The sequence below is a fragment of the Podarcis erhardii genome (assembly GCF_964252035.2).
Source record: "Podarcis erhardii genome assembly, chromosome: 7".
Classification (NCBI taxonomy): domain Eukaryota; kingdom Metazoa; phylum Chordata; class Lepidosauria; order Squamata; family Lacertidae; genus Podarcis; species Podarcis erhardii.
Window position 1 is genome coordinate 44,471,500 of NC_138511.1, and position 27,985 is coordinate 44,499,484.

Below are 27,985 nucleotides of genomic sequence, written 5' to 3' on the forward strand. Positions count from 1 at the left end.
GGGGTTCCTGGATTGGAGGTGTTCCTCCCAGAAACCCAAAACCCAAAAGAAAAGGATGCAGGCCTTTATTGAAATACAAATAGGAACAGCCTTTAAAAATAAGGAGGCTGTGAAAAACCACATCCAAAGCAATGTTTTTATACACTTCCAGATTATACTCATAATTTCTATTCACCAATCAAAGGATCGCAGCAGTCTTAATAGTTGCAAAACAATGTCACCATTCTGAACCAATCAAAATAATTTGGCTCTTCAGATCAGCCCTCATTATAATATAATGTGATTATATATAACCATTTTTCAGTGTCTTTGTTTACTGAGACTTTGACTATTCATTCAGTGTCTCCCAATGTGCTGTTTGATCCGTCTATAAAACAATTCAAGATCAATCACAATTTCCATGCCTAGCTGATTCTCTTTTCATGCATACAGTGGCCACCATAGATACTAACAGTTTATTCTTTTCAGTGTTCTGCAATAGACATTTGCTACATGCAGTACGTAAAGGCAGCTAGTTCTGTACTGTAAAAGCAGGCAAGCACAGGCCTTTTCAGTTTAGCTAGGCCATTGGCTCAAAAGAAAACGGAATCATCAAAATGATACAGTATGAAATTATTATTTTCTTCATCCTCATGATCCCACTGGAACCTTCTGTGCAACTCAAACATTGGACTGGTACAAGTGATGGTGTCTGGGTTTGAGGGATGCAACCTATGAAGCAGTAGCGGTTCAGCAAACACTCAGTCATTTGCAGCAGCATGGGACATTGGAATGACATCATGTAACACTTTGCTCAGGTTGGACATGGGCCTGGTAAGACTATGTGCAAACTTGTCCACATCAACAAGGTCTCTCTCTGCACTGAGATAATGTTGACACAACAGAACATTGCGAATGACAACATCAAGTTTGTGTCAAACAGACCACAAGGTGCAAACAAGATTGCATCAGTGCAATAACCCTCTTCATGTACCCAAGGCACCCACCTGCTAGCCTGAGAGCCAAACTAGATGCTACTCACGGAGTACGAACAGTCTGTTGATTGGTTTTAAGTTACCTGAAGGGCTGTTTTTGAGAGAAAAGTAGCTAAATATGGTGATTTGGTGTAAAACTGGAGAAAGGAAGAGGGTTAAGCAGGCCTCCCACATCTCTTAACTCAGACTGCTGTCCTTTTGCAGCTGTCTTTCAGAAAAGAAGAACAAAGAATAGCAAGCTGTGGGGAGGTTGATCTTATGTCTTCTGTGCAGTGTCTGCTTAGGAATGCAGACCTTTGTGGAAGATTTCAGCACATTGCCGACCACCCAGTAGAGGGAGTCAAAGCCATACTGTACAATTAATTTTACTGCTGCTGCTGTTTTATGCAAACTTTTTTTAGGGCCTTACAGAAGAGGAGCGAAGCAGCTGCAGGGAGGCATTGCAAGGCCTTTTGAACAGAGTTTACCAGCCGCTGGTGGTTCGAGAACTGCTGCTGCTGCAAGGTGGACCCAAACAGGTACTGCAGGTGGACCCTGCTTCCTGGGGAGTCTAAGTGTGCTCACTGGTGTGGCTCTGCAACCCATTACTTGTCCTCTTCTTCCCTCTTGACCATTCCAGGGCTCTGGTTCCAGTGGACGCAGCAGTGAGCATGGTCTGGCACCAGCCCCAGCCTGGCTCCGGCGTCTCTGTGGGCAGCTGCTCTCTGAGAGGCTGATAAGACCGGGTGGTGTTCAGGCTGTGGTCCGTGGCATCCTGGAGGGAGCAGGAGGTGAGTGAGATGATAACATAAGAAAAGCTATGAGTAAGCATGGAGAACGGGGCACAGTAGAACTGTATAAGATTATGCCTGGCATGGGAGAAGATGGATAGAAAATAGGTTTTACTTCCCCTCCCATAGTACTAGAACCCAGTGAAGCTGAATGCTGGGGAAATTCCTGTGGCATGGTGATGGCCACCAACTTGGATGGTTTTAAAAGAGGATTAGACAAATTAATGGAGATTAAGGCTATCAGTGGTCACTAGCCATGATGGCTTTGTTCCAGCTCCACAGTTGGAGGCAGTGGGCCTCTGAATGCCGGTTGCTGGGAATTGCAAGTGAGGAGAGTTGCCATGGCACTCGGGTCCTGCTTGTGGGCTTCCCACCGAGGCATCTGGTTGGACACTGTGAGAACAGGATGCGGAAGAGATGGGTGCCCTTTGTTTGTGGACTGAAGGTGCATGTAGTCCAGCCTTCTTCCCAGGGGGGCCTGTTAGAGGCCCTCAGGAAGCTCACCAGCAGGGATAGGAAAGCAACAGATGTCCCCGTTTTTTAACAGTGAGCAATCGGAGGTAGACTGTCTCTGAGCCTGGAGGTTTCCTATTGGCATCCTGTCCTCCATGAACTTATCTGATCTCCTTTGAATGCCATTTTAGCCAGTGGCCCCTATATCCTGCAACAGTAAATTGCCACAAATCCCGCTAATTCTGTTAACCAGTGTGAGAAAGCATATTGAGACGTGGGAGTTCTGTGACTCTTTTCTTCAAAGGTTATTTAAGTGTGTGAGGAATTTTGCCTCTCACTGCTTCAGTTCAGTTGGTTTTGGATGACAAGAGGCATAAAATACACTCTTTCAAATGGATCATCCTTGGTTATTGCAGGTGTATGCTGATTTTTAATGATTTGTAGAATTCTCCATCAGCTTTTCTGCTTGACAGAGGTCTGTGAAACTTGAAAGCTTGCAGACTCATAGATCTACCAAAGTTAGTCCAATAAAAGCTGTCATTTTAATGGCTTTGTGCCAGCTGCTTATTGAGGAACATTTGGGATCACCTCATTTCCTCTTTACAAACTTAGCGTGTCAAAATGGACTGGAGCACTCCCCCACCCCAGATTTTAGTTGTTGTTATTGTAGCTTTGTTTACTAGATAAGAAATAAAATATGATATGGTAAATGAGTTCACTCTCTAGGGCATTAGAAAATTTGCTAATGCAAAATGAAAATTACCTTTTCAAATTATCCTTATTTGCATGGGAAAACTTACCAGAATTTTTTCCTGAAAACCCCTACTTTGCACGCAAAAGGTCCCAGGTTCAACCCCCAGTTAGGGCTGGGAAAGAGGCCCTGTCTGAAACCTCAGAGAGCTCCTGCTGGTCAATTGCAACAGTAGTGGCTAGATGGACCAATGGTGTGACTTTGTATAAGGTACCTTCCTATATACAGGCACCCTAGGGATTAGAGCAGGTCATCAGAATGTATTGCAATTCAGAATGAGCATCAACTGGAGTGTTCATAGTATCCTAGAACCTAACAAAGAGTCTATCCTGCCTTTGTGCCTTCCAGCTGGGGCTACAGGTGGCAGCAGTGCCGAAGCAGCAGCAGCAGCTGACTGGCGGAAGTGTGCCGCTGTGGCCAGGATCCTCTCCACTTGTCCTCAGCAGTCTCTGTCCCTGGAGGATTATTGCCAACAGGTGTGCCCACAGGTATGTCCTTCCTCCACCTTCCTCTCCATTATTCTATCTATATTCTGTGGTGGTCTGTAGTGCAGGGCCTTCCAATTGGGGCATCATTCCTGCAGGGACTGGTGGTGGCATCCATCTGTCTTGAGAGACAATAAAATGCACCTCTGGGGTGAACTCAAACAGCTGGAGAATCACATCGCCCGCTGTGGCTGCAGAGACTGGTAACTCCTGTGTTGTTTTTGCTGCATTTGCAGCACTGAAGTGACCTCTCCAGAGTGTAAGCCTGGGCAGTGTGTATGGAGGTCCTGGGCTGCCCAGATGACAAGGACACCCCCCCCATTTGGCCTTGCCAACGTGATCCAAAGGAAACCAGAGCGATCTATTTGTCACCTACTTGAATGCAGAAGTTGCTGGAAGGAGGTGTATAAGATGCCATCCAACTGTCATAGGGACTCCAGTGGATTTGTGTAGGGTTTACTCCTTAGCCTTTTCTTCTCCCAGAGATGTACCACAAGGCAGTGGGTGTGGATTTTTCCTCGGGGTTTACTCCTGAAACCTTTCTCATGAATGAGTATATCTACAATGCAGTGGAGGTTTAGGATCAGAGTTTTACTTCTCCTAGATGGGCTACCTTCCCAGGTTGATGAGCTCCACCTGCCCTTCATTTCCCTCTACAGCATGTGCAGTAACTGTGGTGGTAACAATGGTAATAGCAATAGTAGTAGTAACATACTACATTTACTACATTTATTACCAAGCCTACACCAGTAGGTCCCAGGGCAGGTTACAACAGTGTAAAATTCAGAATTAAAAACAGTTAAACAGAGGACAGTCACAGGAATAGGGCAAGTCCTGAAAACACACATCTCAGCTGTCAAAGGCCAGGCTGAAGAGACCTAATATGAAACTCTCATTGTTATAGGCCTATTACTAAAAAAGGGCATACTTGCATTTGCTTTTTATTGGCCTATTAACAATGAGAAGCACACGCACGGTTTTAGAAACACAGTTTAATGAAGGATCAGCGGCCGAGGAATAAACAGCACTGGAGAGCAATGCAAATGCAGCCCCCAGCAGTGGCTAAAGAGCAGTCTGTGCTGTTTCTCTCCCAGGTTCTGCAGCTGTTCCTCATTCAGGATAAGCTGACAGCCCATCAGTTCCAGCGAGTTGCCACCACGACTGTCCTCTCCATGGCAAGACAACACCCCCAGCAAGCCGAGAAGCACCTGCTGCGTCCCATACTGGAGCCCCTCCTGCGCTGCTCAGATGATGTGACAGGTAACCGCTTCCTTCTTCTCGACCACCTGGACCAGACTAAGGAATCTGGCAGCCCCTGTGAGAGGGACAGGTCGCCTTCTTTGTACCTGTCCTGCATCATCGGTTCAGGCTGTGAAAATTGTTTCTTATTTTGTTCAATGACTTCATTACTTGGAATCATTTGCTCTGCGATTCTTGGATATCTCATTACCTCAGTGACAGAAGCCTGGCGGGCTCTCTCCTAGCAGCCCGTTACAAACCGGGCAGAGCTCCAAGTAACTCATTCTGTACTTTATGGACCATTCTGTTTAATTCAGTTGCCATTATTGTGTTGCATTAAATGGAGCAGTCCATAAAAGTGTGATGCATTGAGCACCCTACCATGATTACAGGGGGTGGGTTGCCCTTTTAGGGCTGCAGTGACCTCTCCAGGGGGAGAATTGTGAAAGTGGTCATGGTGAGATCTGCCTTTCAAAAGACTTTTATTTATTTTTATTTATTGACTTTATATACTGCCCTGTACCCGGGGGTCCCATCAGCTATTCTGTACTATGTTTTTTGTTTTTTAAAATCCTCCGTCATTAATGAACCTTTTGGCATTATTATAGTGAGCGATCCATGGGAGCAGTCAGTCTGAAAAAACCTTAATAAAATAAATAAATAAACAAATAATTGATATATTTGAAGGCTCCCACCCCACAAAAATGCTTTTGAGTTGGACACAGCCTGCAGTTTCAGCATCCTCTGTTTTGATGGGTTTTGATGATCTTACTATTCTCTGTTTTGTTCAGAAGTACCGCTGAAAGAGCTGCTGGCAGGGACTGTGTTGGTGAAAGAGGAGGAGCTCAGTGAGTGTGTGGAAAATGTGCTTAAGGTACATCATTTAACCTCACTTCCTGTATGCCTTGCTAAAGCTGAATATTGCAAGCAGGGAAAGCGACCCTTTCAAGAAGTTCTCTTTTCAATTGGAACACCAGAACAGATGGTTCTTCAGCTTCCCACCCCTTCCCTGGGGAAACAAAATTTGTGTCTAAGCAGTTTAAAGAACTTAGCTAGGTGCCCCCAGTGAGAGTCCAAAAGCAATGCATGGACTCCTTCACAGAGGTGGTCCAGCTGCCTGTTGCCTCCCTTGGATGCTGCTGCAAGTTCAGTGCTTGCACAAGAAGCTGAGCTGAGTAGAAGACTTGCATCCTTGCTGTGTCCTTCCTTGCTCTGCCTCTGATGTGGGACTATATATAAAGGCAGCTGATTCACTGGCATCCCAGTCAGGTGCTTCAGACACCTTGTAGCAGCCTTTGCCAACCTGGAGCCCACCAGATGGTTTGGACTGCAGCTGTGTTGGCTGGGGCTGATAGGAGTTGTAGTCCAGGCCATCTGGAGGACATCAGGGCAGGGAAGGCTGAATGGCACTAATGACGCTCAAGGAGTAACAGGAGGTGCTTGAACCCAGTGGCTAAAGTCCTGGAGACAAAGGAAAAGAAGCATCAGCTGCAGCTGGAGACCTTGAAGGAGCAGATTATCTTCCTTGAGCTGCTCTTTTGAGTATTTCCAAAACCGATGTGATTATGTTAGCTTCCTAGCTGTTGAGAGCACCCACACCTCCAAGTCCTGAACACTGATGGTGACCTGCTGCCCCATAGCAATCTTGCTTCCCTTCTTCCCCATATCTCATCTTCCATCTCCTAGGACTTGCTCCATGCTGTGCCCTGTACAGATTGGTCTGCCAGATGCAGGCCTCTTGTTTCACCTATGCTTTTTACCTGGTCAGTTTATAAGTGCATTTACTTTAGAACTGGTGGCAATTAACTTCAGTTATGCTTCCTCATCACAGTTTCCATGCTTAGGATCACAGTGTAGTGTATGTATGTGCGTGCGTGCGTGTGCATTCAGCTTTGCCCTTCATGCTCTGCTCGGCTAGGAGTAATTCCCCTTCTCATATGGTGGTGCTAGCCCAGCACTTTGGAAATACAATCTTTTGCTCATTTTTCCAATTCATTGCCAAGCAATATAATAACTGGCAAGCCTGCATCAAAATCTGCAATTTCTGCATGGGACAATCAGCAGTCTAAAGTAGATGGATAGGGATCTGACCGAGTGGCTTGCCAAGCAAGCAGAAATCACTGGAACGAATAGTGGCTGTACTGCCTTGTGGCTCTGCACACTCCGGCCTGGGCAGGGGAAATCAGCAGAGATCACTGGGGGAAGGTAACTGGAGCTCCTTTGCCTTCTCAGTGTCCAGTGGGTCCAGTGCCTGTCTGCCTGTCTCTTAAAGCCCATGTTGCAGCCGATGCTGCAGGATGAGGGTCTCCCCACCAAGCTCCTGATTTCCAGCTCTTGAAGAGGGGCTTAGAAACCCCTCAGTCTTGATGAAACGGATAGATGCAGTCAGTGGTAGACCTTGGTGGCCTCCTGCCTTCAATTGGACATCATTGCTGAGGCTCCCCAAAAGCTCAGTGCCCAGTGCGACTGAACCAGTTGCGTTCCCCTAGATCCGCCTTGGATGAAGTTTGTCCTTTTTGAGAGGAACACCATGGCCTTTCAGCTGTATCCAGGTTAGCCGGTTGTGGACACAACAGGTAAAGCAATCTTTCTCTTTCTCTGGAGGTCAGCTTGCTTTGCCTTGGTCAGATTCCAACATTTTGGGCAGCACAATCCCATGCGTCAGGCAGCCAAGCCACAAGCCAGCAGCACTGAGATCTTTGGCAGACACCTTGGCAGTCTGAGCTCTTAAATACTGTGATTGCTCGACAGCGTCTTGGGCAGTAATGATCTGTTATAATGAGCCGGCAGGCAGGAACGGGTCCCAGAGGCCACACGGTGGCCGCTGTTCCTTCTGAAAATGCCTGGGAGCACAGGGTGGGTCCATTGCTAATGGCAGAGTGCTAGAGCCCTGACAGAGGGGAGATTAAGATGGCAGATTGGAGCTTGAAGGTGTTTCTGGGGCTTTGCCTCCCAAGTGTCATCTGATGCCAGAGTGGGAAACTCATCTCAGGACTTTAGCAGGAAAGCAGCGAGTACAAATAATGCTCATTGAGGATGAGTGGCTCCATGGGGGATTAGCTCAGGCGGAAATAATAGGCCATATTTTATAAAGGAAATCTCTTTCTCACAGAGGTGCTTTTGTGTGTGCACGTGCGTGTGCGTGCTGGGACCAGGGATACCATGAAGGTCTAAGACAATGTGACTAACCAGTAGCCCTCTAGATGTTGTAGGACTCCCAGTTCCCAGCAGCCAGCATGGCTAGTGGTTGGGGTGATGGCAACCACTGATGTTCCCAGCCTTTCCTTCAGGCCATGGTAGTTCTAAAAAGAGTCTCAGAGCAGTCTGACACCTTTATCCAAGACTGTCACAAATACAGTCGTACCTTGGATCCCGAACGCCCTGGAACTCAAATGTTTTGGCTCCCGAACGCCGCAAACCTGGAAGTGATTGTTCTGGTTTACGAACATTTTTTGGGAACCTGAATGTCCAACAGGGCTTCCGCAGCTTCTGATTAGCTGCAGGCACTTCCTGCAGCCAATCAGAAGCCGCAATTTGGTTTTTGAATGTTTTGGAAGTCAAACAGACTTCCGGAACTGATTCCATTCGACTTCCAAGGTACGGCTCTAGATAAATACATCAGAATTCTGAGCAAAGAAATGAGCTTTCAGTTATGGAAATCTGCATAGGTCCTAGCTTGTCCAGGTTTATCACACCTCTGCTAGCTCTCATTGCCCATGCACTTCCAAGCCCATTTCTATATCTATAACCTTTATGTTCATTTCTCAAGGGTTATTGCAGAGAGCAGTGCCTCTCAAGGTGATGGCAGTTCTTGTGCCCAGCCCTGTTCTGTGTTTCTGTGAGTCATAGTCCATAGGCAAAGCAGGCATGTGCTTCCTGTCTCTCTCCATCCACTCATTCCATGGTGCTTCCTCTCTTGTCTCAGGTGTACGTGATTGGCAATGAACCCACAGCTTTCCTATTGGACTCCTTGCAGCCTGTGCTAGGAACCATCTTCTCCCTCTGGTGTTTTACGAAGCAGAACGTGTCTTTCTTACGGTAAGGTGTGTGGCTCAGAGGAAGGGCTCTGCAGTCAAAGACCATCTGATTTCAAAAAAAATTCTCCCACTGCATCTTGGGAGAAACATCCCTCTTATGGGGGCAGTTTCAAGGACATGAAAGACAGGCAGATGACTCTCTCTTACTGCTGCTGCTGCTGTGACTTCGTCACTTATAAAGTAGCACTATATGCGTTGGCAGCTAAGAAGATCAGGAGAAAAGAACTAGATAAAATAGCGGTCAATTGCAAAGTTGATTCGGACATTTACGGTAAGCTGGTACATTCTACCTGAAAACTCCTTGATAGTCTATCGTATGCATCAATATAATTCTTAGGAGTCATGATCGTGGTTTATTGTATCTGCAGTGCCTGATGTTTTTATGGTTATTGTTGCTTTTCTTTTTGTTTCCTTTGTGAATGATGCCATGGCCTTTGGGTAGTGCAATAAAGTTGTTGATGATGATGATGATACTGCTGCTGCTTTGTGTGTGTGTGTATGTGTGGCTTGCTTTCTATTCACAGACAATGAGGCAGTGTTTTGTGCTGCACAGCAGTACCTGGAGACCAGACTTCCTGCTCTAAGGAGTTGATGCTGGCACAAGCTGGGGATGCAGTTAGGCAGATCATATCTGAGGGAGTTGGATGCTGTTTCTCATGAGAGAGAGGCATCTTCAGGACTTGTCCAGGAAATGGGATTTAAATGTTGGCAGCTGCAGCTTGGAACATGCGTGGTGAGCCCAGCACTTCTTAATGGTGCAAGGGCAAATGCTTAGGGAGCTCTTGCAAGGGCTACAGCAGTGGTGGAGAACCTCTTCCTGCCCAAGGGTTGTGTTCCCTTTGGGGAATCTTCCACAGGCCAGTGGTGTGCATGACCAAAGGCAAAAGTGTGTGGGGCAATGAATAACTTTTACTTTTGTACTGTAGGTTTGATTCTGCACATACACAATCTTCTCTATCCTCTATCTTGGCATGCAGGAGGCATTATCAGAATTTAAAGACACATTCCAGCAAGGCAAAAACATGCCTGGCCTATGTGAAATGACCAGTGAGAGGTGACCTAGGGAGAGTATTGAGGGTCAGGTACATAGGCCTGGAGAGCTGCATTCAAACCCCAAGTCTGAGGATCCCTTCTCCTGGGATAAATGGGCCTCGTGTTAAGAAAAGGTATGGACTATATGCAGCAGTTTAGAGCAGTGAGGGAAGACTGCTCTGGTCTACCCCATTCTAGCAATGGAGAAGTCCACTGCCTGATTTGGAGCCTCTAGGACACTTCCAGGTTTACCTGCCCTTTCTCTTCAACCCTGCCAGGTTCAGATTGGCACATGCTTGTTCTCCCTTGGACTGCTTGGCAGTCACTCATTGCCACATTTCCTTCCTTGTAGCACTCCATGCCAAGAGATCCTGTTATGGTTCTTGGAGAAATGCAAGAGGCAAACCGCACTATCCGTCCTGGAAGGACTTGCAAGGCTTGGAGGAGCCACCCACCTGCTCCATCCGCTCTGTCAGTTTCAGGCAGGCAGTGAAGGGGGCGCTGTAGTCACCATCAAAGAGACTATCAGGTGAGAAACTGCATGTGGCTTTCCAGTCCTGTGTGGCTGCAGGCTGATGTTGTGGCTGAGCTTGTTCTGGGGTGGTCTTCTCAAAGCAGAGAAGATAGAGCCTTGTGGCTGTCTGATTTCCAGGGTTGCCTGTCCTGTGTCGTCTTTGGAAGTGGACACAGCATCTCAAAATACCTTAACGTGTTTTGTGAAGCTTCAGGCTCGTTGGCACAGGTGGCATGCTGGGGGAAGAGGGCCACAGCTTTTCTTGAGGCTGGGCAGACTTGTGTCATCTGCATTCATGTATAAGTGGTTGCAGACTGTGAAGTGGAGTGAGTGCTTCTGTCTGGCTCTTTGAGCAAGTAACAGGACGTATGGAGGTGTTGCTTCACTTATGTGTCCTTAAGAGCAGTTGTGTGTACATGCTCTTAATTGGCGCATGCCAATTTGCAGAAGGGTCGCAAAGGGATAGGGCTAACAGTGGCTACGTTCTCCCTCTGCTTTTAGAGACAGTCTGCTTCTGAATTACCAGTTGCTGGGAATCACAAGTGGCACAAGTGCTGCTGTGCTCAGGTCCTGCTTTTGGGCTTCCCACTGAGGTATTTGGTTGACCCTGTAAGAACCAGGTACTGGACCAGATGGCCCCCTTTGGCCTGATTCAGTAGCTAAGCTCTTCTGATGTTCTCATTTCTTTGTGAATGAGTGCTGATGTAATGACGAAATGATGAAACAGTGTGAAGCCCCAAGCACTGGGGAGTGATGTGCTGGAAGGAAATGGAAGACTCATCAAAGTGGAAAGAGAAGGGAATCTGGAGCTCTTGTGGGCCTTATCTTGGACTTCCAAAGTTCTCCTTGCCAGAGGCTCATGTAACTGAAACTGAAAACCACAAAGCTGTCAGCTACAGGGGCTGCGGGGAGGGCTGGCTCTGAGGAGTCAGCAAATGAACAGAAGTGAAAGCTCAAATTCTAAGCCCAAGAACCCCCAATGACTGCTGCATGCACAGATGGTAAACACTCCCAGTATGCTAATGGCAGGCTACAGGTAGGGTCGTCATATTTTGGAGAGCAAAAAAGAGGACACATTTGCTAACTTCTACTTTTAACTATGGATCACTATGATGACACTACCCATGAAAAAGAGGGTGTGTCCTGGAAAAAGAGGACATATGGCAACCCTAACAGGAGAGAAGGGGAACCCTGTTTTTGGAGTCTAGTTTATCACCTAGGCCATACTGCTACTCAGTGCAGCAGTGCTACTCAGGTGGGTGGGGGGAGACATTTACAGAGCTCTATTGCTGCTCAGTGCTGAGAACAGAATGTCAAAGTTGCTCCCTTACCTCACCCCAGCATATGTGACTGAGCTGAAGGAGCCCATTCCGGCTCTCACAGCACCTGAATCAAACCCTTGAGAATCAGAGGGCGAAGGTGCACTCTAGCCTCCCAAGTGTGCAGTGCAAGCTCCCCCCTTTCCCCTTCTTGTTCAACCAATTTCAATGTCAGATTTTCCCACTCACAAGCCCATGTATGGGCACTGTGTTTTATAACCTGGGATTATTTTTGTTTTGTCTTTCTGCAACCATTCCTGTGTTACCTGGTGGTTTCCTGTCTCGCTGAAGGTGCTAATTAACTTCATAATGTTATGGTGGTGGTGTTTTCACCAATTACTGGTGTAATGAATGGAAACTTCACTTTGCGCATAATTGTCACAGACTGGACTTTTTATATTTCTTAGCCATTTGGTGTCCAGTTCACATTCGTCCTCCCCACTCCTGACACCCCTACCTGCCAACTGAAGATAGCTATTCATACATCTCCAGTCCATGAACACTTGTGCCTTATTTGCTAGCTTTTCAAAGTGCTACAAGCCTCTGCTGATTTAGTGTGTTGCCAAAGAGTTGCCTCTGCCTTCTCTTGAATGTTGGGCTTGCAGTGTGAGTTGACTTGCAGAGTTGAACCTCCACTCTTGCTTTCCACGAGTTTGCCATTCATGTGTGTAAAATACTTCACCTAAATCACCTCATTGTGATCCTAACAGCAACCGGGTAAAGCAGACTATTGTGATTATCCCCTGTTGCAGATGTGGGACTGAGACAGAGAGAGAAAGAGAGTGGTGTATGGCAGAGGCAAGATTCAGATGAGGAATTTCCTTATCTCTTAGCCTAGCCTTCCCTAACCTGGTGCCCTCCAGATGTTTTGGACTGTAACTCTCATCAGCCCCAACATCATATGGCCATATTGGCTGAGCTGAGGCTGATGGGAGCTATAGTCTAATACATCTGGAAGGCCAAGGCTGGTGAAGTTTTTATTAGCCATTCTGCCATGCTTTGTTCTTTTATTTTTCAAAACATAAGTGGTATCCTTCCATTTTAAAAACTCCCAGGGTGGCCAATGCCACCAAAAACAAAAAACACCTGGCAGCAAAACCCAATGTTCATATATTTAGCCCTACAAACTTATCTGAGGAAACTTGGGCCTCTTGTGCTAGTCAAAGCACAAAACCTAATCCTGTTAACCAAGGTAGCAGGGAGTGGGGGGAGTGGAAAACCTCTCCCAGCTCACATTGCATGCTGTTAGAGCATTGCTGCAGAGCATTGCTGTCAACAGGCCTGTGATCTTCCTGCACACAGTGAGGGAGAGCAGGCATGCTTTTGGGTGGCTACCCTCTCAAATCAACTTTCTAGGCAGACTGCTGGACTCTTGGCTTTGCAGTGTGAAACATTACCCCAGGATATGGTACCCTCCACATGTTGTTGGACTGCAACTCCTGCCATGGCCGTCCTGGCTGGGGCTGATGGGAGTTGTAGCCCAAAACATCAGGAGGATACCAGGTTGGGGAAGGCTGCTGTAGAGCTGTTCAAGTGCTTCTTAAGATTGTTGATTAGCAACACAGCTGCCTGCTCTTGGTGGCTCAAAAGATCCTCCCTCTGTTAAGGAGGTGGCCTGAGGTCACTTGCAGAAGGATGGAAGAGGAATGTAAGATGCTCAGAGTTGCTGCCAGGAAAGCTGTGACTCCCCTTTGTGAAACTTTTGCCTCTTGTTTCACAGCGATGAAGATGAGGCTCTCTACCAGAAGGTGTCCTCTGAGCAATGGCAGCTGGAGCAGCTTGTGGAGCTGCTCTCTCGCTGCCAGAGCAGTGGCTTAGCTGGAGACTTCTTCCTCTGTTGCCTAAAGGTAGGGCTGCTTCATCTTGGCAATTGCTTCTGGCTGTTTAATAATGTATCTGCAGGAGGTGTAGGAGTCTTTCTTCCAGGTTAAAAATATATATCAGGTAACCACAGGTGATGGGAAAGATACTTCTCTGCTTGAACATAGGAAGCTTCCTTATACTCAGTCAGACTACTGGCCCATCTAGCTCAGTAGTGGCTACACCCTGGGATGCCTTGAATGATGGTCAAGGGTGCTGCAGGCAACAGTGGCCTCTGTGCCTCTTTCATTCCCTCCCTCCTCTGATGCCCTCTCACATCTCTGGCTCCCAAAGGCTTGCACGGCTGCATGTTGCAGCAGCCCTGGCTATAAGCTCGCCAGGCGAATAATGCCTCTGGGGCTGGCCAGGGGGTGCTTCCCAGGCCCCTGTGGGGCAGTGTGAGGAGACAACCTCTCTTTGGGGCACGGGACTGCTCAGAGACCAGGGGTGGCAGCCCAGAGGACTCCCAAGGAGAAGGGAGAAGAGAGAAGGTTGAGGGAACACTCCACAAGGGAGGGTGTTCGAAAAGTAGTGAGGGCTGCCAGTTCTACAGGCAAGAGGTGACATAACTGGGCTCCTGAGCCCCACAGGGGTACCACAGAAAGAATGTAGTTGGTCAAGGGAGCCGTGGACCCAAAAAGGTTGAAAACATCTGGGCTACACTAATGGATAGCAGTTCTCCAGGGTTTCAAGCAGGAAGTTTCTCCCAGTCCTACCTGGAGATGCCAGGGACTGAGCCTGGAACCTTCTGCATTAAAGCAGATGCTCCACCACTGAGCTACTATTAACCCTTTCTGTGGGACACCCCCCACCCTTAGGCAGGCAACATTGGAGAAGAAACTAAGAACTTTGCAAAAAAGAAAACAACCCCTTTAACTTAAAGTGGGTTCCTCAACTCCTCCTCAAGTCTCTGTTTAACTAATGCAGAGTGATTGTTCTCCCACTCCAACACCAACCCTTCAAAGGTACTTCCAGGGATGCAAGAGACAAAATGATGCAACTAGACAGTCAGGCATCAGCTCTGTGAGAGGCAGTCTTTGGTGAGTGATGAGTCAGTGATGGAGATGCAAAGCATGTGAGGTTTGGCCTGTTTGATGAAACTTGTGAACTTCCTTTATTGTGCAGTTCTTTTGAAATGCAAAAAAGCAAGGAATGGCTCTAGTCATTTTGTGTGGGGCATATAGTTGGGAGGAAAGATGCTCTGGAAATTCGCTGGAGCCCCTTTTGAGTGAAAGCAGCTGATTAAAGTATGTGCATACTCCTGACAGTGAAGTTTTGCTGTACAAATATTGCAGTGTTACAGATGGATGCTAATGGCAGGGTTTTTTGTGTCTGCCTCCTGCACAGCGGATGTCAATGTGGGAAAGGGTTAACTGCTGTTCCTTCTGGGGCTGTTTTGACAACAGGAGAATCTTTGAAGTGTAATTGTGGGTTTCACAGCTATGGATATAATCCCTCTCCAGGGGGGAGGGGGCTTCCTGTTTGTGGGTGGGTGTCCATCCAGCCCTCCTCTACTTGTTCTCTGTGTTTACTATTCAACAATATTTACTTAATAATTCATAGTATGCCCCAGTGCTCTATAAATAGCATGTAAAAATGGAGGTAAATAGCTTAGAATCATCCCTAAAGCTGCTGCCTCAGCTGCTGTCTGTGTCCTAGACCTGTTCCTGCCTCTGCAAGGCACAAGGAAGGGCTGTGGCTCAGTGGCAGAGAACCTGCTTTGCATGCAGAAGGTCTTAGGCTCATTTCCTGGCATCTCCAGGTAGGGCTAGAAAAGACCGCAGTCTGCAACTGGAGAAACAATGTCAGTAAGTGTAGACAATACTGAGCTAGATGGTCTGACTCAGTATAAGGTTCCTAAGGCCTTTTCTGCAATATCTTTCAGTGAACTGTGATGTGTCTGTGGGGATGAAGCAAGGGATTTGTTGGTTAGCTTTTTGCCACAGATGAAGAATCCCAACAATGCATGTTGCTGTCATTTTCATATGTACATGTATATGTGCCTCAGAAATTTCTTCCCAAAGCAACTTGTCTACCTAAGAAAAAGCAGAAAGTTGTCTTCATAGAACAAATTAAGCCTCTGCTTCCTTGTAGATCTCAACCTTTCCCATTGACCAGCAATGTGCTGGCCAAAGTGCACTAACATGCCAAAGCAATATACAGTGGTGCCCCGCAAGACGAATGCCTCGCAAGACGGAAAACCCACTAGACGAAAGGATTTTCCGTTTTGGAGGTGATTCGCAAAACGAATTTCCTATGGGCTTGCTTCGCAAGACGAAAATGTCTTGTGAGTTCCTGTGGGTTCTCCCCCCCCCCCTTTTTCTAAGCCGCTAAGCCGCTTATCAGCTGATCCGCTAAGCCGATAAACCGCTAAAAGCCGCTAAAAGCCACTAAAAGCCTCTAATAGCGCTAATCCGCTAAGCCGTCAATGGGCTTGCTTCGCAAGACGAAAAAACCGCTAGACGAAGAGACTCGCGGAACGGATTAATTTCGTCTTGCGAGGCACCACTGTATATGTGCCTTTTCCTATGTGCATTCCTCTGATTAAATGCCTGGGGTTTTTTTCTTCTTCCATTCTGCCCCCCTCCCTCTGACAGGAGCTGACACGCATGGCTGGACAGGGTGCTTACAAAATGGAGTCTGCCCCACTCTCCTCCTGCAACAGCCCTCTGGACCTGGAGCAGTGCTGCAGCCCTGGCCTTGAGCAGCAAGAGAGGCAGCTGCAGGTGCTGCAGTTGGTTGGCATGATGTGCGAGAGGATCTCCGATGCACTGTTCACAGACATCTCACAGGTTCGTTGAGGCTGTGGTCTCCCGAGCTGCAATCGGACAAGAAGTCTACGATTGGGAGGGGAGTTTGCCACATCACCCATTGGTGGTGACTTCAGGGCCAGCAGAGGGATTTTTTGAGACCCCAGGCTGAGTGATTCTTGGGAGCAGCCTGGGTGGTCACAGCGGAAGCAGACTCCCCTCCCCCTTCCTTAGGTGCCGTACCAGTTTCACTAGGCTAGGTGGCCAGCAGAAAGGGGTGGGGGAAGGGCTGTGTTAATTTCAAGCCTTGGAAAGCTGAGGAGGTTGCTCAAAATGCCTGGTTGTGAGATTTGGTGGTGGCAGGTGGGGTGGGGGAAAGCAAAACTGTCAAGTGAGAGAAGCTGCTTTGAGTGCAAAGTTTTCTTCTGAGACCTAGAAAGAACAAAAGTATCCAATAGTCTTCCACAAAAACAGACTTGTTGAGTGCACAAAACCTAATCTTCCTCCCTCCCTTTGTCTTTTACTTGAATAATTAGGCAGTTTGTTGAAAAGACAAGCATGTCAAGGAAACCCAAAGGAGTTTGTTTTCCCCAGGAGGCGGCTGGTTAATGGATTTAGTTACTAAACTCCCCTCCGCCACCTCCCTCTTTGCCCTCCAGATACACCTGGTACCAGACACACCTGGCAGGGAGAATTTGCTTGGGCCCGGGCTTATAATTGCCTGTTCTGAGATCAGAAAAAGAGATGGGTGCAATGCCCCAAGGGAACCAATACTAACAGTAATTTGCCATGCTGCCGCCCTAAGAAAGAGAGGGGAGATCTCTTGGCTCCCTGAGGGTTTTATTTTATTTAGGGTAGAGAAATTCAAGGGGACCTTGACTTCCCTGCCAGAGGGCTGCCTAGGTTCATGTTCAGAGGTGCATACAATGATGGACAACCATGGCCCTCGCACCCTGCTTGAAGGCTTCCCAGAAGCATCTGGGTAGCTGCTGGGAAGGGACATAACTCAATGGAAGAAGAACCTGGTTTTGATCCCCAGTGTTTCCAGATAGGGATGAGAATGTACCCAGTCTGGAATCCTGGAGAACCCCTGGCAGTCTGTGTAGACAGTACTGGGCTAAATGGACCATTGGTCTGACTTGGCACAAAGCAGCTTCCTAGATTATTGATCTAGCAGCACCAACCAGCATGGCCAATGGTCACAGATGATGGGGGAGGGGGGTTGTAGTCCAACAACATTTGGAGGGTCACAAGTTCCCCATCCCTGACAATAAGCCCTTGTGAGTTGCATTCTGCTACATGGCTGTTTGCATGTCTAGAGAGTCCTACATTGCTGCACTTTAAACCCACTCTCTGGGGTTCCAAGTCATTACTACACATGGTTTCAAAACCCACAGATGGGCAATACTTTTATTAAGATAGACCCAAACTGCTGGTACTGTTTCCATAGTCAAGGGGCAAATCCAGGCTGATATCAGCAGAAGGAGAATTTCTGGTCCTTGGCAAGGATGGGAGCTGTTGATATTGCAGTTCCTTGCGGAAACCAGTGGCCTGTGAAGTGGCCTGAGGTTGTCAGTGATGGAGTGTAGCTGAAATGCCCCCAGAATCCTCTGAGTAATAACCTCAGGATAAGAGTCCTTAATTTTGATTGTATAAACAAGCTTCTGGTTACACTCTGGAGAGTTTGTTGAGATAGATGTACACTGTGTCTTTGAGGTCTTGGCAGTCTTTCAGCTGAATGACATGATAATCTCCCTTTGCTTCTGTCTCTCTAGGTTGTGGAATTCGTGGCAACAACTCTGCAGCGGGCTTGTGCAAGTCTCACTTGCAGCTCAGGGGGTAGCACTGTGGAAGCCCAGACACTGAGCATGGCTATGGGACTGGTGGCTGCCATACTAGGAGGGGCAGTGCAGGTGAGACTGTGGGGCAGTTGGGGGGATCAGGGCTGGTTCGCTCTTGTGCCCCTGCTCTCATCCCTGTGACAGAGAGACCATCGTATGTGTAGCCTAAAGATGGCTGCAATGGAAAGAGCCTAAAGATGGCTAGCTGAGCCAGTGGAGCCAGGCCCTGGGTCCCTCTGCCATATCCTGATGGAATGGTTGCTGCTAGATGACAGTGGAAGTTTTAAAAGTCGCTGCCTGGTGGGTCTGGTTCTAGACATCAATTTATTCTTTCCTCTCCCATAGCCTTTTTTTTTCACACTGGCCCTAGCAAAACTTGCACCACCTCTTGCTGAAGTCGGATGTGGTTTCCAGAAAGCCCTTGAGTGATGAAGATGATCTTATTTACATAATTTTCCTCCACTCTGGTTAACACACAAGGCAAATTGCAGAAATCTACGTACTACTATAATAATGCCACATTAAGAAGCTGCTTAAAAATAAGTTGTTGGGGAGGGGCAGGTGGTTCTTGGTGTGGTAACAATGCTGGGTGCAGCAGTGGGTTGTCCAGATTTCAAGTGGACCGTTTCCAGCATATGTACTGTGAATTCTGCCCATCCTGTCTTGCTCTTCAGCTACTTTGCAATCCACCACCTGAGATGTTCCCCAAGGCCCTTAGCACGAGTCCCAGAAAGCGGCTCCTTTCCCACCCCATCCGCTCTTTGCACCTGTAGGCTTGGGGCATGATCTTATCTCCCCTGCCAGATCCTTCATATACACCCATAACGGTAACCACAGCAAAGGCTTCCTTCCTACAGTTCCTTCCCCTGACACAGCCTCCCTTCAGCCCTGGGGAAAGTTCTCAGGAGAAGCCCTGATTCTGTCTTTCTTTGCGGCTGGACTAACATGCTTGATGATCTCTCTGCAGCTGAAACCGGCCGACTTTGCTTCCCTGAAGGGGCTGGTGCCCCTGCTGGAGGATCTCTCCCACGTTCATCCAGAGCCTGTCATCCAGGAGCTTGCTGCTGACTTGCGTATCACCATCTGCACCCACGGAGCTTTTTCCACGGAGACAGTCAGCTCTGCTGCGCAAAGTACCCTGGGCAAGAGTGATGCAGGAGTGGCACTCAAACCAAGAGCTCTCGTAAGACAAGGCCTCACCAAAAGGCCCCCTAGAGAGACCTCCAAGCCCAAGGCGGCTCTGCCACAGGACCACATGGAGAGCAGCTCAGGCACAGACCCCATTTCCAACCCACCAAGAGGGCCTCTGGCTGGGGAATCTGTTGCAGAGCCAGGCTGTGGATCTCAGGACCTGCAAGAACTTCTCTTATCAGTTTATGACCCAGACATTCCAGCACGAGCAGCTGCCTTGCGTAGTCTTTCCCGCTTGATAGAGCAGAGGGACTCTGAAGCCTTGAAGATTCAAGAGAAGCTGCTGAAGGTAGACACTCAGAGTACACTGTGTTAGTCCTCTGAGAACACCCACGAGGCTGCAGTGCGTGCGCGCCTTCATTGCTTTCATACTCCCTTTAGTGATGGCCTGTCCAACTAAGGGTGTTCCTGCATGGAAGAACTAACTTTGAAACCCTGGCATATTGCTGGTGGTTTAAGTAGACCTGACCTTTGCCCATCTGCTGCATGCCAGATGTTTTGGACTACAGTTCCCATCAGCCCTAGCAAGCTCAGCTGTTCTGGCTGGGTTTGATGGGAGTTGTGGTCCAAATCTAGAGGGCACTGGGTTAGCAAAAGCTATTGTAACCACTTGTAGATACCTGCACGCCTTTTTTCGCAGGGGGAGGGTAATGTGGAAGTTTAATTTTTAAGTCACTAGCATTTGCCCTACAACAGATAGTAGTCTTCAATGCCCTGAAAAGTAAGGGAGACCCTTCTCCTTTTTGGTGGGGTGTGACCCTCTCTTTTCTTCCTTTGGTACATCATGCCAGGAGTACTTCTAGTTTGAGTTAACACAGGCTGGTATAGCAGGGCATCATCCACATGCTGGCTGAGACACCTCTCTCTCATTGGTTGAGGAAGCCAGTTCTAAACATGGGCATCTGACCCCTTCCCTCTGTCAAAACAGTCAAATCCATGATGGGTTCCAAAAACCTCCAGGATTCCTTCTTCCCTGCCTAGATGTCAATTGCCAGTTAAGCTGACATAGGAAGCCACCTTATACAAGGCAGACCCTTGGTCCATCTCACAGTTTTAGGCTGGGAGTCTCTCCCAGCAATACTTGGAGATGCCACTGGGGATTCAATCTGGGGACACCTTCTGCAAAGCAGATGCTATACCACTGACTGTTTTCAGTTAGCAAAACCTCTGGATTTTTTGGTTTGTGTGTGACATGAGGGATGTAGGAGATACTGTCTTCTGTTGAGAAGTTATCAGCACTGAGGCTATGAAGACTATCCTACTTGAATGCAAGTTAGGTGATTCTTGGACTTTATCCTTCCAGGTTTTTTTGGAAAATTTGGAGCATGAGGATTCCTTTGTTTATCTTTCTGCTATCCAAGGTAAGCAGGCAGAATCTGGCTGTTTGTGTTGAGTTCTGCTGAGAATGAAAATAGAAGCTTTTTGCTGTCTAGCCAGACTAATTATGTAGCGGCCAACACCAAGCTCCTTGTCTGTGGAAAGCTGTGCTGCTTGGACATGAATTTTAAAAAAGGACAGATCACCTGGCTGGATCTAGTTTAGGGGCACTAAGATCTCCCACCCTCACTCCTAGGAATAGGAGGTGTTTGAGAGGTTGCTTCTGCCCAGCTTCCACTTTTGCATTTTGTGTGTTGAGATGTGGAGTTTCACAACACTACTCAATTTACTGGAAGAAGAGGAGTGAGGGGCAGCCATTAATAAAATCAAGAAGCCCCACAACCTGATTCCCTCCAGTTTTAGCCCCGTCCACTGGGTTACGTTTTTAAAAATCAGCTAAAGCTGCTGACATAAAAGAAAAGTGTATATCCTCACACCCCAGACTCTCTAGTAATTCAAATGCTGCTTCACGGCTCAGTGGCTCTGCTGAGCAAATGCTGTTTTCCTTATCCCAGGTGAAGGAGGCATTTGTTCTCCAGAAGTGGCTGGGAGACAGTTAAGTGTTTCTCTGGAAAGGTACTAAGCATGAAGATGCTGGGCATGTGAGCACAGTAGAGCATCAGCTGACATCAGGTACATGGTCTTATGCTGAGTCAGTCCATTGTGTCACCTAGCCAAGGACTGCCTCTACAGTGACTGGCAGCAGCCCTCCAGGGGTTCAGGCAGGGAGTTGTTCCTTTCCAGCCCCACCTGGGAATGTGGGGATTGAACCTGGAACCTTGCACATGCAAAGCAAGTGCCCTACCACAGAGCCACAGCTCTTCCCTGAATTCTTCTTGGTCATCTGAAAACTGGAATTGGCCTGGTCTCATTGCCAGTTATACTGGTCTGTGCAATTTGCTTGGACATCGTCCTTCCGATCAACTCTCACTTCCTCTCCTGTCCATTGGCAGCATCTCTGCTCTCCTCCTTTTGGAAGAAGCCACCACTAATTCCTTGAACAAAGCAATCTCTCACTGGCTTCCTTCTGAAGAATAGCAAGGTGACCTGGTATAAGCCAGGCAGATATGCTGTGCAAATATTGAGCTGGTAGCCAGTGTCCCTGGCTGTCTTCTTAGGAAACGAGCACTGTGGCATCCTGTATTCAACAGAATTGTGTTCCCTGTTACTTCATCCCTTTGTACAGTGTGTCCTGGAGGAGTCGTTCCAAGGTAGCCCCCATACTTGTGTGTTGGCAGTGGTAGCAGGGTGCTGAATGAATGTTGTGTATGTCTCCGGGTCCATAATTAATCAGCTGCTGTGTACAGATAGTGCAGAAGGAAAGAGGAACATTCTAGGCTGAACTCAAGATTGCAACACAGGGAGGTCTGAGATGCTGTGGTTTCTTGGAGCAAAAGGAGTCCACCTTTTTGCCTTGGTAGAGTCAAACTTCAGTGGCTCTTCACCAGTTGCCCTGTTAAGGCAGATGGCAACCAGAGAGAGAACTTTCTCAGAACATCACCCCAATTTGGCCATTCTGCTGGTCTGAGCCAGGGGCAGTGCAGGGAAGGAGCACACTTGCACCATACCTCCAGTCCTGGTGTAGCCGTGTAATCCTGATGGCTGTGTTTTAACCTCCAGTGTTGAAGGCAGTCTGCCTCTGAATACCAGTTGCGGGGAATCACAAGCAGGGAGAGTTGTTGCAGTCAGACTTGCTTGCTTGCGGACTTCATCAAAAGCATCTAGTTGGTTGCTATGAGAACAGGATACCTGACTATATAGGCCTTTAACCTGATCCAAGAGCCAAACTCCTCTTGCAGTCTAGCATAACAGGGGTATGGGATTCCTCTTCCCATGTATTTATGTGTTGTGGGCTTTTTATCTTGTTTTTGAAAACTGTCCTGAAAGCTTCACTGCAGAGTAGCATATATTTTGGGCTAAATGGAGGCTGAAAGAGGCCTCCCACCTCTTTTTCATAGAGACAGAGGCGAGGAAAGTGGGACAGTAATAGTATCCACCACCAGCTTTCTGGGCCAATGGATTTTTTCACTGTTTCTTCTCGGGATTCCTTGGCACCCTCAAAGTGTAAGGAGGCATTTGGGTGCGAGCCAGCTCCCTTTCCTCATTGTGCAGTGCAATTCATAATAATTCAGATTTTTATCCCAGTAACATCCTAAGGGCTCAGGATGAGTAACAAACACTTATTTAAAGTACTGTGGGGTTGGGCAGGAAGACCCATAAATAAGGTGATGGATGGATAAAAAAATCTCCCAGTTGCTTCAGGAGGAGGAAGTCTTCAACCCTTGCAAAGTTCATGCTGCACCTTTTCTGTGCAGTTTGTATAGGGCACCTGGGAAGTCCCAGCAGGAAGCCCCTGGCTCAGACGCCTGTCAGGTAGAAGAAGGTGGGAGAGAGGGAATACAGAGGACCTGCTCTTCTGGCTGCAACACCCAAAGAGCTGAAGGGGGAACCTCCTTGGCCTGCCTTTTCCTTCCTGTACTTGTGTTGGCTTGAGCCTGTGAAGGGCTCATGTGTGCCCTGCAGGCGAAAGACATCTTGCCACTCCCACCAGTGACATGGAAAGCATTGATCCTTGCACGTTTAGCAACTTTGCGATGGCTTTGATGAACCCTCCCACTTTGCCAGGGGGACTGAGTCAGAAGCAAAGTGCTAAGCTCAGCTTTGAGAGTCACGTCGGCATTGCCTCAAAAGGGCTGGGACGATGTAGGGGAGAGGCTAAGATGTGGGGCAGCTGTCACATCTTACCCGCTGCCCTTTCCCCCAAAGAGCCATCTGGCTGCCAACACGCATGCACCCCATTCCAGAACATACATCTCCCTGCCATTTCCAGCTAGACAAGCAGCTGAAAATAAGCAGGGCAGGAGAGACTTCAGTCTTGGCCAGGTAGCCTCTGCCACTGACTCACTGCTTGGCATCCCCAAAGATGCTCCAGGCCCCACAGTCTTCCCTCCCGCACCCCCCACATAAAAGTATTGCTGTCTCATTGCAGATTTACTAGCCCATTGCTTTACAAGCCGGAAATGAGTAACATGATTGTTCTCAAAAGAAAAGGCGGGGGGAAGCACAGAACCAGGATATTGGCAGGTTTCAGCCAGTCTGAGCCACAGGAAGAAATTGTAATTGTACCTTGGATGTGGTCCTTGAACCTGCTGTTGACAATGTGTGGTTCGCATGTATTCAGTATTGGATATTTTGCGATGGACCCACAGTTAAAAAATAAACTTGGAAGCGGAATTTTGCTTTACGCTGCTTTGAGCCCCTAGAGCTTTAAAGTGTCCAGAGCACTGTTTACTGCACCCAGAGTGGGGGACAGAGTCCTCTGTGATTCTCAAGACTCCCTGGCGGATGGTATCACAGAGAAAGCACACAACTTACCTGCTGCAGAAGGAAGCAAGCAAGCCTAAACAACTGAGAAAGGGGGCAGGATCATTGCACTTCCAGCATAACCTTTTTTGGCACAAGAGCCACATTCACCCTTGGCCACGCTCTCTGAGGGCCAGAGGTGGGTATAGCCACCCTGCACACTGTCATGTACACACAGCCTTCCCTGCCCCATCTGTAGTGATTGGAGTGTTGGACTAAGCTGGGAGACCAGGGTTCAGATCCCCATGCAGCCATGAGATGCTCGCTGGGTAACCTTGCATCAGTTGGTCTCTCAGCCTAACCTACCTTACAGGGTTGTTGTGAGGATAACATGGGGAGGGGGAGAACCATGTATACCACCCCGAGATCCTTTGATGCACTGTAAATGTTAAACAAATACATAAATTAGGGTTGCCATATTTCAAAAAGTAAAAACCAGGACACCCTGAAAGTTGTTGAGCTCTAAAAAGGCCCAAAAATGCAATTGTTCAATTGACTTGCCTAGGATCCAGGGCAAACCGCCACCTTACAGCCCTACATAAATGAAAATCTTTCTGGATCAGCAGAAGGGGGCTTATTGCCCCCTCTGTTAATGTTGTGGTAACCAAGGAGGGGGCAATTTGCATCTGTTCCTGAGCACAGAGTATTGCCTGTTCCAGCACTGTGTCTGCTTCACTTCCCCACACTTTTGACCCCACTGCCAAAGTTAGTGGGGTTTTGGCTGGGGACTGAAAAAATTGCTTGAAGCTTGAGGGTGGGCAGATCAGGCCTCAGAGCTGGAAGTTGGCCACCTGTGCCCTAGAGCCATAGGCAGCTCCAGCTGAGCCAGTTTAGGGGCTACCTCAAATGGCCTCATTGGAGCCTTTTTCCTCTCCGTGGTTCTGTTCATGGAGGAGGAGGAGGTTTCTCATCTTCTTCAAGCCAACTCTTTAAAGAGGAATTCTGCTCCCCTCTGCCCTAGAGCTCCCTGTTCCATTTTTTTCATGTGGGTTTTCCCACACAGCTTTTTATTGTCAGTTTGGGCCTTGGGCTTGGGCAACTTAGCGGTTGGAGCCCTGTTCCCGGGGAGGCCTTGGGCAAGCTGTGGCGTGTGCCAGCCTCAGCTCTTAAGGTGGAAATAACCCCATGTGTGTTGTGAAGTGCTGCCTCCTATGCTAGCCTTTTCTGCAACAAGCTCCAGTCCATGGCCTTTCCTTTTGCACTTTCAGAGAGAAGCTTTAAGGGCTAAACTTTGGCTTGGTCCAGGAGACCTGGAGTAAGGGAAAACATAATTTTTCCTTTCCAAATTAGTCCAGGTAAATGTTAGGAACAGTTATTATATCATATATGATTCTTCAGCCTGTGAACTCTCATTTATTTATTTATTGCATTTATAACCCACATTTTCACCAAGGAGCTCTATGTGGTGTACATGGTTCTCCTCAGTTAATCCACACAACCACCCTATGAGGTAGGTTAGGCTGAGAGGCAGGCCACCTAGCATGGGGATAGGAAGCCTTGGCTCTCTGTCAAGCACAGCAACAGGTGCTTGAGTTCCCAAATGGAGCCTAGTCATCCCACTCCGCCACCAGCTGACAATGCCCTTAGCACAGGGGTCAGCAACCCGCGGCTCCGGAGCCGCATGTGGCTCTTTTACACCTTTGCCGTGGCTCCGGGGCGGATACTAGCGAGGGAAGGAGGCGCATTGTGCGCCCCAACACTCCCCACTGTGGAGGGCACTGTACTGGCTGTGACGTCGCATGGGGGCGGTGCATGCGTTAGTCACGCACCGTCCCGACGTCACCTTCCCGCCCACCCGCCCACTACATTGTAAGGGGCATGTACGCTGGTCACTGTTTTGCAGGGGAGTGAAGAACACACACATAAAAAAAGGTAGCTTGTTAATTTAACGTTTATTTCTATGAGCAGGAGTAATTCTGAGGGGTCAAACAAAGAAATAATAAAAAAGTGACAAAAAAGTTATTTTTATAATGACGAGTTTTGCGGCTCCCAGTTGTTTTTTCTTCGGAAACGGGTCCAAGTGGCTCTTTTTGTCTTAAAGGTTGCAGACCCCTGCCTTAGCAGATGTAACAATCCCATAATACCTATTTTCCCAACAACCTGCTGCTTCTAATCCCCAGCGCATTTTCCTCCCTCCTCCTCCATTTTTTCTTCCTGAGCCCAGAGGCATGTCTGATCTGGAACTGGAGATCAAAGGGATGTGAAAGACAGCTGCATCCGCATCATCTCAAAGGGTTGAGGTCGTAACCTGGGCCTTCAAGGCCAAATCAAACAACTATTGAACTAAAGGTGTTGGGCATGGCCCAGTAGGACCTGGGCTGTTTTCACAGCTCTGATGGTTCTGTGGTGGAACTTGCAGTTAAGTGAAGCGTGCTTCCTCCCCACTGTTTACTCTGGCTTGACTGTAGAATGCTGCCATGACTTCTTGGAGCAAGGCTGTAGGACACACAACACTTCTAGGAGCACATTCAGAAGGGAGACCTTGATTCTAGTTCTCTTCAATGGGCCAGAGTTAGGCTTGATTCCCTGGTGCTGCCCTTGCCTCTTCCAGGGGCAGTGACTCACATGACATGAACCTTTGTAAGTAGCACCTTTCTGCTATTGTGATTTGTGGATGGCATCTGATGAAGCCGGTCTTTGCCGGCTCATCTCTGAGGACATCCAGAACTTTGCCACCTTGTTGCTGCACATGAATGCAGCTACCACTTTGGGAATGTGGTCTTTTTGGCACAGCCACCATCAGGACAGAGTTGAAGCTGGTTAAGTTGGCACCTTTTGTTGCTGCCTATGACAACCTGGTGCCCTACATATATTTTGGATTACAACTCTCATCAGCTTCAGCCAGGGAAGGCACCAGGTTAGCAAAGGCGTGTGGTGCTTTGCCAAGCCAGGGGTTTCTAGTTTCCTGTAGGTCAATTCTGCTTCAGAGGCAATTCTTTCCCATGTGTTGGGAATTCCCTTTTTGAGGCTTGTTCTGGTTTGTTTTGCCTTGCAAGAGAGCTGTATTAAGCTGGCAAAGCTCCCACACTGCCAACAGGGCTGAAGAATTGAGGGTTTTTCCGTTGTTTCTGGACTATAGCTCCCATCCCTGCTAATCATGCTGGCTGGGACTGATGGGAGATCAACAACATCTAGGGAATCTCCACTCCCAGGATAAGGCAATGTGGCAATAAGGCTTTTATAAACACCCTTTGGACAAGGGCAAAAAATAAAATCTGAATAATTATCCAGGTGGGCAATAAAAGATCACTTAAAACTATTCTACCTTTCTTAGGCACATTGCTCAATCCTTCCAAGTCCTCTGTGTGAATCTCATTGTCAACCTCTCCTCCTTTCTTTTGAGGCAGTTCTTTCTCTGCTATCCCCTCTGGATTTGGAATTGGAGAGCTGGGAAAGGGCTCAAAAAGCCATCATTTCAAAGTATCCCCACTAGCATCTTGGACATCGGTCCACACAGTTGCCAATGCCTGCCTTCTATGTCACTCCCTGGTGCTTCTCTTTCTCCTGATCTTCCGGTGTTTCCCCCCCCCCCCAATAAATTTTATTGGTTTTCCACAAATTTTTAAACACACCAACAAAAAAAAAAAAATCCTAACCTTATTAAGACTAATCTTATTAACATTGTTAAGCGACTTCCTCATGTCCCCTTGGTTGAATTTCAGTGTATATCATTTTAACGCTTTTCCAAAACCTATATTCTCATAAAGTTAACTTAATCACTTAACATCTTTCTCCTGATCTTCAGGTGTTGTGCTGCTGTCGGATGCATTCCCAGAGCGAGTCCTTCCCTACCTGCTGGCCCAATATGGGAGCGCTCATCCAGGCACACAGGAAGCACAGACGGTAGAGACCAGGATGAAAGTGGGGGAGGCCCTGATGCGCATCACACGGGCACTAGGTGAGTTTGCAGCTCCCACTGGGAATTTTGTGCCAGAGCTGCTCCAGCAGCGTGTGGAGCACCAGAACATGTGGCTCTGAGGAGGCCTATGCTGGCTTTATAATCACGCTTGTCCAGGAAGTTGAGTAATG

General features: G+C 48.0%; 1 protein-coding gene and 1 long non-coding RNA gene across 5 annotated transcripts in view; one reads left to right on the forward strand and one right to left on the reverse strand.

Moving 5' to 3' along the window:
* The window catches only part of TANGO6 (transport and golgi organization 6 homolog), a 46,376-nt gene that overhangs the window by 2,779 nt on the left and 15,612 nt on the right, over nucleotides 1–27,985 (forward strand). For 3 of the 4 annotated variants that reach the window (XR_014159010.1, XM_081872386.1, XM_081872385.1), the window contains exons 3-15: nucleotides 1,376–1,492; nucleotides 1,594–1,744; nucleotides 3,297–3,436; nucleotides 4,528–4,693; nucleotides 5,464–5,546; nucleotides 8,598–8,710; nucleotides 10,094–10,270; nucleotides 13,295–13,421; nucleotides 16,032–16,226; nucleotides 17,960–18,097; nucleotides 18,993–19,505; nucleotides 20,520–20,577; nucleotides 27,702–27,854. Coding sequence is in view for 3 of the 4 variants with exons in the window: in XM_081872386.1 (XP_081728512.1) it covers nucleotides 1,376–1,492; nucleotides 1,594–1,744; nucleotides 3,297–3,436; nucleotides 4,528–4,693; nucleotides 5,464–5,546; nucleotides 8,598–8,710; nucleotides 10,094–10,270; nucleotides 13,295–13,421; nucleotides 16,032–16,226; nucleotides 17,960–18,097; nucleotides 18,993–19,505; nucleotides 20,520–20,577; nucleotides 27,702–27,854 (2,131 nt within the window). In the remaining variant the exon portion in view is untranslated. Of the gene's footprint in view, nucleotides 1–1,375; nucleotides 1,493–1,593; nucleotides 1,745–3,296; nucleotides 3,437–4,527; nucleotides 4,694–5,463; nucleotides 5,547–8,597; nucleotides 8,711–10,093; nucleotides 10,271–13,294; nucleotides 13,422–16,031; nucleotides 16,227–17,959; nucleotides 18,098–18,992; nucleotides 19,508–20,519; nucleotides 20,578–27,701; nucleotides 27,855–27,985 lie in introns of those variants that run through there. The other variant, XM_081872387.1, reaches the window with a different exon arrangement.
* LOC309347684 lies at nucleotides 23,967–27,805 on the reverse strand. Its single transcript, XR_014159014.1, has 3 exons — nucleotides 27,682–27,805; nucleotides 26,013–27,451; nucleotides 23,967–25,538 (listed from the first exon to the last, which is right to left on the reverse strand). It is a non-coding gene; the product is annotated as an uncharacterized lncRNA (long non-coding RNA).